The sequence below is a fragment of the Callorhinchus milii genome, unplaced genomic scaffold, assembly GCF_018977255.1.
Source record: "Callorhinchus milii isolate IMCB2004 unplaced genomic scaffold, IMCB_Cmil_1.0 Scaffold1, whole genome shotgun sequence".
Taxonomy (NCBI): domain Eukaryota; kingdom Metazoa; phylum Chordata; class Chondrichthyes; order Chimaeriformes; family Callorhinchidae; genus Callorhinchus; species Callorhinchus milii.
This window is the reverse complement of record NW_024704742.1, coordinates 32001342-32017264: the sequence shown is the minus strand read 5'-3', so window position 1 is coordinate 32017264 and position 15923 is coordinate 32001342. Positions and strand designations below refer to the sequence as shown.

The window sequence follows — 15923 nt, the reverse complement described above, 5'->3', positions numbered from 1 at the left end:
AAAGTCAGTTGTTTTCTATTTGTGTCTTATAGAATGTCAAAGTGCAGATATTGATATAGTTGATGGTTATTACATTTTTATTGATTTAGAGTCGGGCCTATATAGTCCAGTGCTTCATGGCCAGAATTGGAATGATGAATGTAAGCAGGAGCAATAATTGGTGAAGAATACTTGTTCAATTTTTAAAAAAAAGTAGGAACCTTTTTTGTCTTTTATGCAGTCAACAACATTCTTTCGTACATTGTAAGATTGGTGATCAGAATCTAACAATGCAGTCTAGTTTTAAGTGAAACATAACTAAGCCTAGTATGAAGTGGCAGCACATACTTCCAATTAAGTGATTTTTCCTCCTCCTTTTCCAGGGTCTATTCATTTTCATTTTGAGAGGAGAAGTTATGGTTTTGTATATTATAAATCCAAGTTAGGTTTTTGTGAATCACTTATTTTTTCAGTGTTGATCTGCAGAGGAGGAATGAGAACCGTGCTCTCTGCTCGGCCAGGCAAGGCCTATTGATCCCTACAATGTTAGTACGTGGCCAGGAGAACATGGCTTTCTTGGAAGATCAACCATGAAAACAAATATTACACAAAAGCTTAGAGAAGACGCTATAGTTGTTTGGATCTGGAATGCATTGCCTGAAAGGGTGGTGGAAGCCAATTCGATAACAAGTTTCAAGAGAGAAGTAGATAGATATTTGGGGAGGACAAATTTATAGGCTATGGGGAGAGAGTGGGGGAGTGGGACTAATTTGGACAGCTTTCAAAGAGCTGACACGGACATGATGGGCTTAATGGCTTCCTTCTGTATTGTATAATTCAACTTTGTTGAATATTGGGTTTGTATCATTCATTCTATGAAAAAGAGAAATAGTTTCAAATCTTAAAGAAGCACATCCCGTTTAGTTCACCTTTACTACATAGCTTTTGTTATCTTCTGGAAGGTGTTGATTCATTTTCCTTCTCTGTGGGATCTTGTCCACAGGGCTCCCTCCGGTACCTCACTCAAGTGGCTAATATTTAAATGTGTTCAACCATTGGGAACATCACAGCCAAACTCAGTTTTGTATTCACCCAACATCAACATATGTGAACCAGGTAAAGTGCACCAAATATTCCTGAACTATGGCCAATTGTGTTTTCCAACTATTGCAGTCCTGTAACTCAGTGGTTAGAGCATTTGCCTCCTAAACGAGAGACCTGGGTTCAATTCCTGGCAGTTTCCTCACTCCACACGTCTCTGTTTACCGAGCAGTAAGTAGGAACCCAGTTGTTAGTCGATTGGTGGATCACATTTCCGGGGGTAATAATTCCTTCNAAAAAAACAATTATCATAAATTGGTCACTTGACTGTTTGTTTGACATTGCTTGCAGAATTAGTTGCTGCGTTTCTCCCACAAAATACAGTATAAACCCAATTTCTGTCTCCTCGGTAATCAGCCACCTCGCAATTACGGGCACATTTTAACACTCTCTTTCATGGTCTATATTACACGATAGGCTGTCTGCTTCAGTTAACCAGCACCTCACTATTCAGGACAACGATCATTGATTGTGGCCGCTACAAGCGCCCTCGTCCTGCACAAACGTGGTATAAACACCCACCTCCGCTACTAGGCTCGGGCCGCACGTGCTGTTTGCTTGACGCTGTTACTGAGTGCGGAGTGAGCTCCGGTCACACATGCTCGGGGAATGTTGGGATCGCGGAAGCGCCGCAAGCAAGAATTCGACTTCGCCCGCGCCCACGACCTATCCTGAGCTCCTCTTGCCAATTCTTGCCATCACCACAGATGGAGTTGTCCTCGCGTGATGGAGTGGACTTAATCAAAAATAGTGAGGGCAAAAGTCATTAGACAGTTTGCTGTTATCTATGGCATTGGTGGAACACAAGTTGGATGCATTCTGAAAAGGAAGGCTGAATACATCACAGCTTTTGAAGACAATCAACAGACTGATAGAAAATGTGTGTGTTTGAACTTTCAGTTTGAGGACATTCATAAACCTACATGGGAGTGGTTCCAGCGTGCCCGTGGTCTCAACATGCCTGTGTCTGGCCCTATGGTACAGGAGAAAACACTCAGCTTTGCAGCATCACTTGGCCAGACTGGTTTCAAGGCATCAAATGGCTGGCTTGTCCATTTCAAGTCCAGACACAACATTGGGTCTGCAATTGTGTCTGGGGAAAAGGGTGACATTGAGCCTGTGCTGTTAACAACTGGATGGATAAATTCCCTATGATTACAGTTGGTTGTGCACCCAAGGACATATTTAACATGGATGAATCTGGTGTTGTTTTCAGGGCTCTCCCTGACAGGAGCCTTTCAGTTTGTGATGATGGCTGCACTGGTTGGAAGCAATCCATCAATGTTCTTCATGCAGTCATCTGGATTGATTCAGCAGTCAACATGGTGCGTAGATCAATAGTAGAGAAGTATTTTGCCAAGGCTGGCTTTAGTGTGGATGAGCCTGTGGTGGAGGACCCTGATGATGATGTGCCCATTTGTTGGCTCAGGCCAGTCAGTGCCTGTCACTGGACAACCCTATCCTCAGTGCCGAGGATAATGTAGCCATTGGCAGTGATGTGCCCTCCACTGAGGACTTGAATGAGGGATGGCAGTAATGTCCATTGGAGGAGTTTCTAGCAGGAACCAGGGACACTAAGGAACAGGAGAACGAACGGGAAGGGCAACCAACAACATCAAAGAACCCTCTCACTTATGATGATGCACTGGGTTTGTTGGGACAAGTGAAGGACTTTTGCCTTGATCATGGACTTGACTCGTGGCAGACTTTGGCTCAGGCTGAGGGGTCAGCTGCTGGCCAAGGCAGTGCAGGTTAATCAGCAGCCAGGCAAACAATGCTGGACTCTTTCTTCAAGAAATGAACATGTTGTGTGATTTTAACCTCTTGTGTGAACTTTAAATAATGAAACCTAAGATCTGTTTTAAATGTGACAATGCCTTTAGTTTAATGAAATTGCAAAGTAAGGTTGTTGAATGTTTATCACCTTTGCCCATTACCAATGCCCTTAACATTACATCAATGACCTGAATCACCCGGCCTGTTTCAGTCGTCAGGTCACCTCACTAAGTAGGCCACTTATACCAGCCACTTGAGTGACCGGATTAGTGAGGCTCTATTGTTTCCAGTCAATTCACTTTACACTATATTCTGTGAAGCACTTTGAGACATCTTGAATACGTGATGAAGCGCTATATGAAATGCAAGGATTGTTATCATTTTAATTTCCCTTGGAAATGGACACAGGTCAGTGTCACTGGTGCTCTTCTAGTCAGCAGAGACAGAAAAGTTCAATTTTCTCAGTCGGCACTGAATTTGAGCTCGGTGCTTATAAGTGTAAAGGCAATTTCAAAACTTTCCATTTGTAAGTGGCATTCATAATTGGAACTCTGATTCGGATACTGTTAAGCATGGTGATAGGTTTCCATATGTGACAAACATCAAGATGACCAAAAATAAGCCCAGTCACTATAACAGAGACATTTCCTCACCTTGTCCATCTGATTCCTGTAGATGGAGGATTAGCATCTGCATTACATTTCAGCTGTAAATTATCTTGGTCAGTCTTCACAACTGTAATGGCAACTGATGGCACATCTGAAAAAAATACCATTTTAAAATCTACTTCAAAATCCACACTCCATGGCAATATTCAACAAGAGAAGGGACCTTCTCCCAGTGTCCTGGCCAATAATCTCCCAAATAACAAAAAATGATCATTCAATTCATGGCTGTGTGTGGGACATAGAACAAATTGACTGCCGTATTTGACTACAAATGAAGTCACTAAGCCTTACAAATAAGCTGTGTAACTTTTTGGAAACAATGATATGATAAAGTGCTACATCAAATGCAAGGATTATTATTCTAAAAACTAAGCGGAAGGAAAAGTCCAACTTAAATTTGTGGCTCAGAAGAGCTGAATTCAAGCTGTAAAAGGGGTGAATTTGGTCAAGTTATTCAAATGCCAAAGGTTTGTCGATTGCTCAATCAAAATGCCATTGTTTTGTCAACACAATAGGTTTATAAAGAGGTCAGTTTAATATTAACCAGACATGAAGTAAAAACAGTCTAAATCAATCTGTAAAAGGTACCAAAAACAATAAAGAAGAATGGAAACTTATATCAAGGGAAATAAATTTCTCCTGCAACAATATAGCAGATGAGATCACTGGACCATTTGGTGCCAGGAGATTGAAGAGATGTTTCTAACACACTTCAAGCAGTTTTAACTTAAGGATTAAAGACTATATTTCCAAATTCCTCGTCTAATTGTCCGCCTATCCAAAAGATGGATAAGCTCAGAATAATCAAGAGGAAAAACAGCTAAACACAGCTGCTTATTTTTAAAAAGGGGTAGCATTTGATTGGAGATACCCTCCAACCATCTCAGCCCACTTCCACTCACAAAGGGAGGAGCCCACTATGTAATATTGCAAAGTTCAACAGGTATATTAATGCAAAGTTCTGTTCAGTTAGTTTAGTGTAGAGCAGATTTAAGATTCAATGAGATATTCGAAAATGGAGATTCAAAGAATGTAGATTCCAAGGACGATTCAAAATTCAAGATTTGGAAGATTCAGGAAAGTTTTCTCCAGAGAAGTATAGACAGATAAAACTCCACTATAACAATTCTGCTGTGAAAGCTAGAAAGTTTGAAGACTCTTGTAGAACTTTATTAAATAAAACAAAAGACTGTTATCCTGATATGAATCTAGTAAAATCATAAACAATGAAGCAAAACAGGACAATGGTGGAAGAGACGGACAAAAGATTGCATACTGTAAGTAGAACAATGATCTTTCAATTTTGTTTCAGAACAGAGCATTAATTCAGATCATAAAGTGGTAAACATTCTTTCTCTGCCTGCTCCAAGTACCCAAATACATTTGTTAAATAGGTTCAATTCAGTTAGTGGTGATACGAGTCTTCACATGCTGTGATTCTCAGTCCACGAAACAAAGCATTATTAGTGTAATTGACTATAAAATTGGAATCTCATAATTTTCCAAATCTTTCATGTAATAAAGAATATCTCAATAAGCCTGAGATGCATGCATAATTGTTGTCTGCATGCGACAGAGAGAGAATTTGACTTTTCACTTGGTCAGTACTATAGTACAAAAGATGAGCAAACAGGAAAGCATGAGACAAGATGCAGGGACACAAGGATGGAGTTTCAGAGAGGGATAGGTGAAGCTGGCAAAATTTGCTGAGCACAAGAACAAGAATGGAACACAAGCGATAGAAGAGGTGGGGTGATGGTAGGCCATGGAGACATTTGAAAGGGAGCAGAAAGGAAACGAGTGAAGCTGAGTGAGGATGGGCTGATGTGCTCACAGAGCCTGCTCCAGGAGATGCCACACGCTGCAGAGTTCTGGATGGTCTGTAACTTGTGTCGGAAGCAGCTGAGGATCTGCGGAGCAGTAGGTTGTTGCAATAGTTGAGTTTGGAAGCGGTGTAAGTGTCTCAGCAGGAGGTGTGGGATGTGGGGAGCAATAGTGCAGGAAGTAAAATTTGAAGCGTTAAGCAGAGAAAGTAGAACTAATGAGAACTTGTATGCCTGCGAGACAGAGAGAGAGAGAGAGTGTTCAATGTGCAGGTCAATGAGGTCAATGACTGAGTTGAGAAGGTGTGGATGGGAGCTATGTATGAAAACCTTACCCCAGAAATTTAAAACTCCTCCAAGATTTGATGATGTAACTGAAAACTGACTGGAAAGTTGAAAGGAGAAACAGCAGCATTAACAACTGTTACTTCTATTATGTGTATTTACTAAAATGGCATTAACAAGTGTTACTAAACTGTGTATTTACTGAACCGGACGTTAAAACAGTGTAGGAAGAGATGGTTATACATACAATGTATGTTTGACTGATAACCCAATTGTTCAGCAGTCTTCAGTGCTGGATGTTCCACCACACAGTAAACGTACTGTCCATTCATCTCTCTGGTTGCAGATAGACGAAGTGGGCTTGAGACGTTTACAGTTCCATCAGGAGCAGGACGTGTGGCACTCTGAGTAAAACTGACAATGAAAGGACCTTTCCAATGTATAGAAGCGGCTGGCTTTGCATTTTTTGCTAGACAGGTGGCTATGGTGCTTTCTCCACTGTCAGCCACAGGGATGTCTGGATACGGTTCTATGACAACAGTGGGAGCAACTAAAGAGGAAACAAAAGGGAATAAATAACAAAACAGGCATTAAAATTGATGTGGTACTCTGTGTTGGAATGCTTCACACAATGATTTACAAAGAATGGTAACTTTAGTTGTGTAAATAAATGCAATCGCTAATCTACAGCAGACAAAACCCACTGGCGCATTCCTCTACAAAATACTCAGTCACTACACTTTACAATATATCCAGTGAAGGGCTTTGAGATTCCAGACACAAAAGGAGCTATAAGCAAATGCAAGTATTATTATTCTTATTACAATGAAATTTGGCTTTTTCAGCAAAGTGTCTAAAGCGTGCAGAAACCCATCACCACGCTGGAAAGTATCCAACCACACTGAGAATTCCATATATGTATGCCACCTACACATGGAAATTTTCACGTGTCTGGGCAGAATTCTCACTTTGAGGGTTCCACCTTGCAAGGAAGAAGTGAAGCTGGGAGGTGACAACTCATTCCAGGGCTTTGGATAGGAAGGGCAAGTTGGAGATCGTTCGGTAACTGGAGAGCAGAGAAGGGTCAAGTGACGGTTTCTTCAGGAGGAGGTGATGACAGTGGTTTTGAAAGGCGGGGAGTGCTGTACCAGTGGAGAAGCAGAGTAATGATTGGCTAGCAAAGGTGTGAAGAAGGGAGTTTGGGTGGCCAGAGAGATGTGGCTATATGTTCGAGGAGTGGGTGGTGGCTTCATTCAAAGAATAAGGGAGGACAAAGATGTTGGGAACAGGATCAACAATGTGGAAATGGTTGACTGGAGGCCAGAGGAGGGGGTAGAGGGGCTTANTTTTTCCAGCAATTTGTTGAAGGCTTTTGTAATTATTTACAGACAATTTGCTGATGCTAGTTTCCTAACCATTTTGTGCCCGGGAGATGTAGTTTGCATTCGCCCTTGATGCCAGGACCTCTACTGTTCTGACCGATCAGTATCAAGTGGAGTCCTGTAGTATATTGCTTAGCGCACTCATATCGCAAGTGAGAGGACCTGGGTTTGATTCCCAGGCAAGGTGAAACGTTAGGCAAGTTTCCTTTCTCCACATGCCTCTGTTTACCTAGCAGTAAGTGAGAACCCAGTTGTTAGTCGATTGGTGGATCGCTTTTTCGGGAACAATAATCCCTTAAAAAAAATTGGTTACTCATTCCATGACTGTTTGTGGCACACTGCTGTGCGCAAATGGCGAAAGTGTTTTGCTCATAAAATATACAGTCAATTCACTTCGTTGAGACGTACTGAAGACATAATAAGGCGCTATACGTAGGAGTCCTGTAGCTCAGTGGTTAGAGCACTCGCCTCTCAAGCAAGAGACCTGGGTTCGATTCCCGGCACAGCGAAACCTTGGGCAAGTTACCTTAGTCCACACGCCTGATAATCCTCAAAAAAAAATTTGGTCACTTCAATCCACAAGAATTAAAACATTAAAATTATGGGGATTTCATATGTCTACAGACACATTGGCAAAGAGAGGGTGTAGGAGGTGAGAAAGGGACAGAATTTTCGCAATGTGTGCATAAAGCATCTACTGTCCAAAAAATGTCTGTGTTCCAGTTCCAACATTGACCTGCCTTGCTACTGCACGAGGGTTTGGATTAAGCAGCTGTTGTTGAGCAAGCCTTGTATCTGGCGTTAGACATGGACCTCGAGGACTACTCTTGAACAACAACAACAACTTGGATTGATATAGCGCCCTCCACGCCGGAAGACATCTCAGGGCGCTACTCTTGATACCAGGTGAATTGACATTAGTCCATTTCTCTATTGGTTATCAAAGATTGGATGTCCCAAAATGTCCTTCAACTATTCACGGTCAAGAGAGAAGTCATCTCCTGAGATACTGCAAAGATTTCCTCACTCTGGCTCTGACCTGCTCAACCTCCCTGGCCTCTCTGTCAAACTCCACCTTGGTGTGAGGTTGAATCATTGTTCAGTGGGTACAGGCTTGGCTACCACTGGTGGTGTGGAGGTATTGGGGATCATGCAACAGGCCAGTTGAGTGAAAGGGAGGGCAGAGGAGTGGGGTATGAGCAAATCTGGGAGGTATGAGATGGTAGGGGTTGAAGGGATATGTATGTGAGGGTGGGGATCTTGAAATCGATCGTTTCAGAGATAGGGAGCCAGTAAAGTCTGGCGAGCATTGAGATGATTAGCGTGCAGAGTTTGATACAAGAAGAATGGTACAGCAATAATAATAAAAAATATTTAAAAAGTAATAGATCTTATACAATAATGATGACAAATGAACTAATATTATTATATATAAATAATATATTATATTGTGGACCACTCTATCCTCCTCCACCACCTCTTCTCTCACCATAACCTTCGAGGTTCTGTCCTTGAATGGTTTAGATCCTATCTCTAACACTGGCTCCACTTTATCTCCACAAAATGCTTCTCCTCCAGCCCACGCACCATCTCTTGCAGTGTTCCTCGGAGCTCTGTCCTCTGTTCTTCTACCTGTACATGCTCCCACTTGGTGACAACATCCGCAGACATGGGGTCAATTTCCACATTTAGGCGGATGATACCCAACTCTATCTCTCTGCCTCCATCCTTGACCCCAGGACCATTGATCTAGCCAACTTTCTACCGTTCATCGACAGCAAGACCGAGGCTCTCCTGATTGGCTCACGCCAGCGCCTCCGCACCCTCAGCACCGGCAGCATTAGCATCCACAGATGCACACTCCATCTCATGAAGCCACTTAGGAACCTAGGCATCGTGTTTGACCCTCAACTGTCCTTTCTCCCCCACATCCGTGCCATGACCCGCTCTGCCTTCCCTCACCTCCGTAACATTGTCCGAGTCTGCCACAGCCTCAGGCCGCCGAAACCCTCATATATGCCTTCATTGCAACCATGCTCCACTATGCCAATGCCCTGCTGGTCGGCCTTCCCAACTTTTCCCTCCACATGCTGCGGATTATCCAGAACTCTGCAGCTTGTGTTCTCTCCCGCACCAGATTCCATGACCCAGTCACACCCACCCTCGCCCAGCTCCACTGGCTCCCCATCCCTCAGAGGATCGAATTCAAAACTCTGGCCCTCACCTTTAATGCCTTCCATGATCTTTCCCCCTCCTACCGCTCCGACCTGTAAGCTCCTTCCGCTCAGCAGGCTCCGGCCTGCACCATGTCTATTGCCCGACCCACCCCACCATCACGAGTTGGGCCTCCAGCATCTCTGCCAGGGCGGGTCCCAGCCAGGGCGGGTCCCTGCCAGGGACGGTCCCTGCCAGGGCCGCTCCCTGCCAGGGCCGGTCCCTGCCAGGGCCGGTCCCTGCCACGGCCGGAGGTGGTTCAAGAAAGGATATGCGATGATGAACTGATGCTTGTTAAAAAGTAAGAAAAACATGTACAACTTACTGAACTCCCATTTATTTGCTGCCCTGCTAATATCTGTGGCATGAGCAGTTGTACGCTTGGGATAGAGAATATTCAGCCTTGTGTGACTGAAGACCTTGCTGATGTCTTCTCAGTAATGCATTAGCTGAACATAAAAAATTATCTCCAATGTACACAGTGTAGTATCTTTTAATGCTACTGTTAATGTAGCAGAATTGAAAAAGATGTTGGGATTGTAATTGTGTTGAATTTTTTTTAAATTGACTGCACAGATGCAGATTAAATTTGTTGTGCATATAAATATAATCTAAGCCGTTTCCTGATGAAAGTAGTACTGTCACATTTGTTCCTGGTTTAAGTCGGCAATGAATATTGTTTTGCATAACAGTATATAAGCAATAGGTATTGTTCATTCAGGAGCAGGGCACACAAAGTTGGTGATTGAAAAAGGGATCTAGATTCTGATTTCTAAAAGTGAGGTATAAATTGATGCTGACATTTTAAAATGAGTTTCACCCAACCCTCACAAGTACTATTGTTGTAAAGTTTAATTTGAATTTTCCATACAGAGGCCCGTACTTCTGTATCAATCATTCTGCGAGGAGCAAATGATTTCATGTGTGATGAGATGGAGCGCTCCCTACATGATGCACTCTGTGTTGTGAAGAGAGTGCTTGAGTCCAAGTCTTTAGTTCCAGGAGGTGGGGCTGTGGAAGCTGCACTCTCCATCTACCTGGAAAACTATGCAACTAGTTTGGTATGGGTTTAATTGTATTTCAAGATTATTGGGGGAGGGCACTTTTACCGTATGCTTTGAGCTGATTAACCAGGGATTACTGTCCCTATTAATTTGCAGTATTAAAAATTATTTTAAGAAAATAAGTTAAAAGTACTTCATGTATTTAACTGTTGGTTGTCTTTTTGTTTAGGGATCACGTGAACAACTTGCCATTGCAGAATTTGCCCGGGCCATGTTGGTTATTCCTAAGACTCTGGCAGCGAATGCTGCTCAGGATTCTACAGACCTTGTTGCAAAGTTGCGTGCATTCCACAACGAAGCTCAGGTCAATCCTGATCGCAAAACTTTGAAATGGTAAAAATTTTATTGTACTGTGGTCTGCAAAAGATTGTGACTTGAGACCCATTGTTGTCTGAATCAGCGATGAAACTAAATTTGAACATTGTTGCAATTCATGAGCAATCATTGATTTTTGGTGACCTGGTGCCCCAGATAGCAGTAAAGTGCAAAATTGATTTTCTCCATCTTGTTAAAGTAACTTTTATGGCTGAGTTGTCAGAATTCAATCGGAAATTATGAATGTTTTACTAATATTGTAGTGACTGGCTATTAAAACAGTGTTAATCAAATTGACATTTTGCTTGTGCAGGATTGGTCTTGATTTATTGAATGGGAAGCCAAGGGACAACAAACAAGCTGGTGTCTTTGAGCCTACTATGGTTAAAGTCAAGAGTCTGAAGTTTGCAACAGAAGCTGCTATAACCATCCTGCGAATTGATGATCTCATCAAACTTTACCCAGATGAAAAGCAAGACAAAGGAAAGAGTTACCAAAATGCAGTTCAAAGTGGAGAGCTTAATGGCTGAAGCACCTGAGTTCTAAAATCAGCTATTATAATTTATGTTTAACTCTTGGCATCCATCAGGTGCTTCTTGTACTTCTGTTCTAGATTGAGCAGCTTGTCATGCTTGTCTGAAATTCAGTGCCACTTGTTTAGTGCTCTGTTTAATTTACTATGCTTGTTTAGTGCTATTTGGCACAAACCGGATTTAAAAGACCTCTTACTTTGTTACCTATAGTCAACTCTTTCAAGTTATTTGTGCAAAATTATTTCCTGTACATTGACAGTTGTGCTTCAAGCTCCTTCAGAAATAAAATGTGACAGTTGTCAAGTGATCAGCCCATCTATGTAGGGAGCTGTTAAGAGAGCACCTTAATTTCATGAATAAACGTTGATGTTGTGCTTCTGGTCTTTTCAAATCTAATTAATTGTGTATGTTATTTCATTGTGGACATGATTTCTCCCTCACACAAATTCACTGGGGAAAACATTAATTAAAAATACTACTGGGGAAGGATGTAATAAGGCACTATATCAAATACAAGGATGATTATTATCTCCCCAAATAAGTAACCTCTCTGATTCTTGGTTGCTGATCTTACCATGGGGAATGATAAAATGCTCAAAAGTATTAGGGCAGCATTTGTAAATCAATTAAAGCAAAATTAAAATACAATGAATGTTCCCCTGCTTTCTCACATGTATTCAACCATCTTGCCCTTCTATAAATACTGGCACTGGATGTAATTTGAGAGTCAGTTTACAAGATTCAGCAATGGTACATTGAGCAATTTATTTCATAAAGAAAAAAATGGTCAACCTGAAANTTTTTTTTTCTTTTTTTCCTTGCATTTGATATAGCGCTTTTCACGTCGGGAGGAAGTCCCAAAGCGCTTCACAGAACACACTGTAAAGTGAATTGACTGTATATTTGTGGGCGAACGCGGCAGCCAATTGCGCACAGCAATGCCCCACAAACAGTCGTAGATTGAAAATGACCAATTTATTATTGTTTTTGTTTTTGGAGGGATTATTATTAGGCTCTGTGTGGAGTAAGGAAACTTGCCCAAGGTTTCGCCCTGCCTGGAATTGAACTCAGGTCTCTCACTTGCAAAGCGAGTGCTCTAACCACTGAGCTACAGGTCTCCACGAGAGATAATTGAGAGATAATAGGAAGGAGTTTATGAATTTTAACAAAAGTATGGATTCCACATACACAATATTACTATGATTTCAAACTTCAGTACTTTTAATCAAATATTTAAAAGTTACACTAATTTTCAGAACCATTTTATGTGGACTGAAGTTTTGAATAGTTTTAAGACCTACCTACTTTACACATTCATTATAAAAACAAAATGCACCTACATTTCATTGGAATCAGGCTGTAACCTCTAAAATAAAAGCTCAATTTTATCCAGTCAGTAGCTTAGCTGCAGAGTATCTTCAGTTCTTGTAGTAAAATTTAGGTGTAATTTATTGCCTTTCAACACACATAGCTATTCCCATTCCACCTCCTGTACACAAAGAAGCAATGCCACGCTTTTTTCCTGTTCTCTCCAGTGCGTAGAGAAGTGTAACCAGAATGCGGCACCCAGACATTCCCAGAGGGTGACCTAAAGCAATAGCACCACCTTGGATGTTTACCTAGAAAGACAAACACAAAAAATGCATTTTTTTAAAAAAGAGGGAAAACCTTTTCCCTAATTTTCTCCTTACTCCACTGGCCTGCTTCAGGTCCCCTGCCTATCCTACCATCAGCAGTCAGGCTTTCAGCCTATCTGCTCTCACTTTGTGGAACTCCAACGAGAGCCCTATCACCTCAACTCTCCCTTACCTCCTTCAAGGTCCTCAAAACCTTCCTCTGACCGGTCATCTTCCTGGCCCCCATCCCTCCCGAATCCAACCCCAGCTTGGATGCAAACCCTCGACTGCAGTGGCTTGGGACATCCTCCCGACATGAAAGGCGCTTTATAAATGCAATTTGTTGTTTTATTACATCCCACATTGACCCATTGGGTGAATCAGGAAGTAAAAAGGATCAATTGCATTTAGTTGTAGTGCCAATTTTTATATCTACATTTCTCACCTTCTCTGGGTTTATACCCAGTTCCTTGACAACAGCTACAGACTGTGATGCAAAAGCTTCATTGATTTCGAAGAGATCAACTTCATCCAGCGTCCAGCTTTTTCCTACTAGAATAAATAGTAAATCTAAGTCATTACCCTTGAATCTGAAGATGATGGAATGCACAGTGGGTGAATCATTGGTTGAAAAGAAAACAATCTACTTGACCCTACTTCAGGGGGGACACAATTTGACCGCTCCTCAGTCAATGATATCAGCCATGTGAGGAGTGACCGAGCAGACCTTTTCCAAATGGGAAAGGGAGATACCTGGAGTTGAGCCATGACCCCAGTCTCGTCTCCTGCAGGTGCTTAAAAAACAATAGCAGAGTCCTGGGGGCAGCAACCTAGCTTCTGCCATCCCTCCTGGTAATCTACTGCAGTTGCAGCAACGTGTAAAGAAACACTTCTTGTTGTGTGTCCTAAATAATGTCCTTTACAACTCTGAACCTGTACCTTGTTTTCTGCTGGCTTGGTATATCTGAATATATTATTGTAGGTTTACTTTCTCAATCTCATTCAGCATCTTATATACCTCTATAGAGGTCCCCTCTATGACATTTGTTTTTGAGGCTTGAAAAAGCTTAGAATATGCAACTTTCTGAAACCTTCTCCTACACGCACTCACACGCGCTCGTGCAGATGAACCAGTCAGTCTCAAAATCTCTCCTCCTAGGAGTACAGCACATACCTCTCCTGGAAGGGACGGAGACAGGAACAATTTCTTTTTCAAAATAGCCAGCTTTCTGTGCTGCCTCAGTTCGGTTCTGGGACTGTACAGCAAACTTGTCCTGCTCCTCTCGACTCACAAGCCACTGCATCGCCACGTTCTCAGCTGCATCCAGAGGACGAGAAAAGTAATTCGGGAAACGTTCTGTAGCTTCAAACCTTTATATAAATATGTGCATGGCCAAGAGACCGTAGCTATACATAATGATGGCTATCAAGTAACATGCTACTTTACATCTACGTCCGTTCTATGAGCTTGCACAGCTTCGGTTCACACATTCACACCCTCCAAGGTGGTTTTAGGCCAGTCATCACAGTGTAAAAGTACTGCCCTCGGGTGACTTTGCTTATCTGTCACCACAGAGGATAATTTTAAAGATACATTGTTGCTCTAAAAAAGGTTAAAAGCTTGAGCTTCCAAGGAATTCAACCACAGAATCTTTTGGTCTTAAGTTGGCTGAGCCATGTAGGATGCCTGGGTCTCCACCAAGAATAGTATGTTTCTATTCGCGAGGATGTTTAAAAGTGCTTCACAACTATGAAGTGTGTAGTGACTGTGTATTTTGTAGGAGCATCTTTAGTCAACAGTCATGTCCCTTTACAGTTCAGAACAGAATTAACCTCCTCCATATTTTGAACTTCAGTAAAGGATTCAGGTTTGTTCCAGTAAATTTGTTCACATTTTTCCAATCATCGATGAGCACCTCCACAGCTGAGGTAGTTAATACACGACTGTGTCTTGGAGGCTGGGAACAGGCACTTTGGATTGCAATCTGAGCTCAAACACATTCTGCCCATTATTTCAGTATCTAATTTTAAGAAATGGTTACAATACATGATTAAATAGAAACAAAAAGAACATTTTCTATTCAAATAACGCCCCCCATTTTTAATCAGAACAATACTATCTTATAAATTTATCAAACCCTGCATACAGATTGCTGCATTCCCAAGCTGCTCTCTTTGAGCACTTGGTTGACAAAGGCACTGCCTGGCGTTGAACTGAGACTTGGAAGACCCAGATTTGTGCCAGGTTACCTGGTGTCAGCTTGGCAGCAGATGGGATGTTACAATTAGTTTGTATAAGTAGGAGGAAAAATACAGCCAGTGTTCCCACTTCTTATCACATTCAATGGTCCTGGCTGGAAGGTGCTTGTGTGTGGACAGGAAGAGACTTGCCTGTGATATTCCATCTCCTCTCATGGTCAAACAGCCCAGTGACCCTTTACCACTCGGATTCACACATGAAGTACGGCCACTTTAATGAGATACTGGAGGGCAGCTGGTAGCCTAAGAACTAAACGCCACAGATCCTCAGAGAGGTTAGAAAACAGAGGGAAATGCAATTAATTTCCAGTACTTAAATGCAAACCTTGTATTTATTCAGTGACAGTTCTTACCTGTTACACCCATGTGGTAGTTATAAAAGGCGTCCATTAGGCCATCACACAGAATGGTATCCTGAAGGGACATGTCTCCTACTTTGACCCCAACTCGCATTGGAACCACATGTGGAGCCTGTGATTAAAAGAAGCAGGTTTTAGCTAAGTGTACTTGCTGTGTACTGGGACTCCACATGCAACAAGATCTGGCTGGAGAAAAGGAAGAACTTGCATTTGTATAATGCCTTATTTTGTGGACCACTGGCACCAGTATTGGTGAAAGAGGGAGCTCTTCCATCAGGATGTCATTGAACATATTCAAGACTGAGATTGATTTTTAAAAACTCAAGGGATTAAGGGATATGGGGATAGGGCGGGTAACTGGAATTAGGTTAGAAGATCAGCCATGGTCTTATTAAATGGCGGGGCAGGCTTGAGAGGCCGAATGGCCTCTCCTGCTCCTATTTCTTATGTTTTTAATGTTGACAAGACAAAGGCTTTCCGACACCGGTAATAAGGGTTCGGAGGATATCGCTCTATTCTCTTGTGAGAACCTGGTTCAAGTGGTCACGT

The 15923-nt window shown here is 42.1% G+C and overlaps 2 protein-coding genes and 1 long non-coding RNA gene across 4 annotated transcripts in view; 1 reads left to right on the top strand and 2 right to left on the bottom strand.

Annotated features, from left to right (window-relative positions):
- LOC121849968 (T-complex protein 1 subunit alpha-like) overlaps positions 1 to 11514 on the top strand; it is a 28388-nt gene extending 16874 nt beyond the window's left edge. The window contains exons 4-6 of the mRNA XM_042339607.1: positions 10102 to 10289; positions 10462 to 10625; positions 10921 to 11514. Of these exons, the coding sequence (XP_042195541.1) occupies positions 10102 to 10289; positions 10462 to 10625; positions 10921 to 11137 (569 nt within the window). The 3' untranslated portion in view covers positions 11138 to 11514. The remainder of the gene's footprint in view (positions 1 to 10101; positions 10290 to 10461; positions 10626 to 10920) is intronic.
- On the bottom strand, positions 817 to 7161 carry LOC121849972. 2 transcript variants are annotated; one of them, XR_006085424.1, is made up of 4 exons: positions 7048 to 7161; positions 5880 to 6182; positions 3510 to 3615; positions 817 to 852 (listed from the first exon to the last, which is right to left on the bottom strand). It is a non-coding gene; the product is annotated as an uncharacterized LOC121849972 (long non-coding RNA). The 2 variants fall into 2 exon arrangements; XR_006085423.1 differs by lacking the exon at positions 7048 to 7161 and having other exon boundaries at positions 821 to 852; positions 5880 to 6268.
- Positions 11515 to 12338: 824 nt separating the features above from the next.
- On the bottom strand, positions 12339 to 15666 carry LOC121850257 (acetyl-CoA acetyltransferase, cytosolic-like). The gene is made up of 5 exons (XM_042340939.1): positions 15619 to 15666; positions 15369 to 15486; positions 13858 to 14074; positions 13202 to 13346; positions 12339 to 12759 (listed from the first exon to the last, which is right to left on the bottom strand). Exons 1-5 carry the CDS (start codon positions 15664 to 15666, stop codon positions 12589 to 12591), a joined length of 699 nt encoding a protein of 232 aa, XP_042196873.1. The 3' UTR covers positions 12339 to 12588.
- Positions 15667 to 15923: the final 257 nt, after the last annotated feature.

Bases quoted from the DNA above. Each gene is read 5' to 3' on its own strand.
- LOC121850257 (XM_042340939.1), bottom strand. From the start codon at position 15,666: ATGTTCAATGACATCCTGATGGAAGAGCTCCCTCTTTCACCAATACTG. The intron at 14,075-15,368 runs GTAAGAACTGTC...CTCTGGATGCAG, and splicing joins CTACCACATGGGTGTAACAG to CTGAGAACGTGGCGATGCAG. The intron at 13,347-13,857 runs GTAGGAGAAGGT...CATCATCTTCAG, and splicing joins ACGAGCGCGTGTGAGTGCGT to ATTCAAGGGTAATGACTTAG.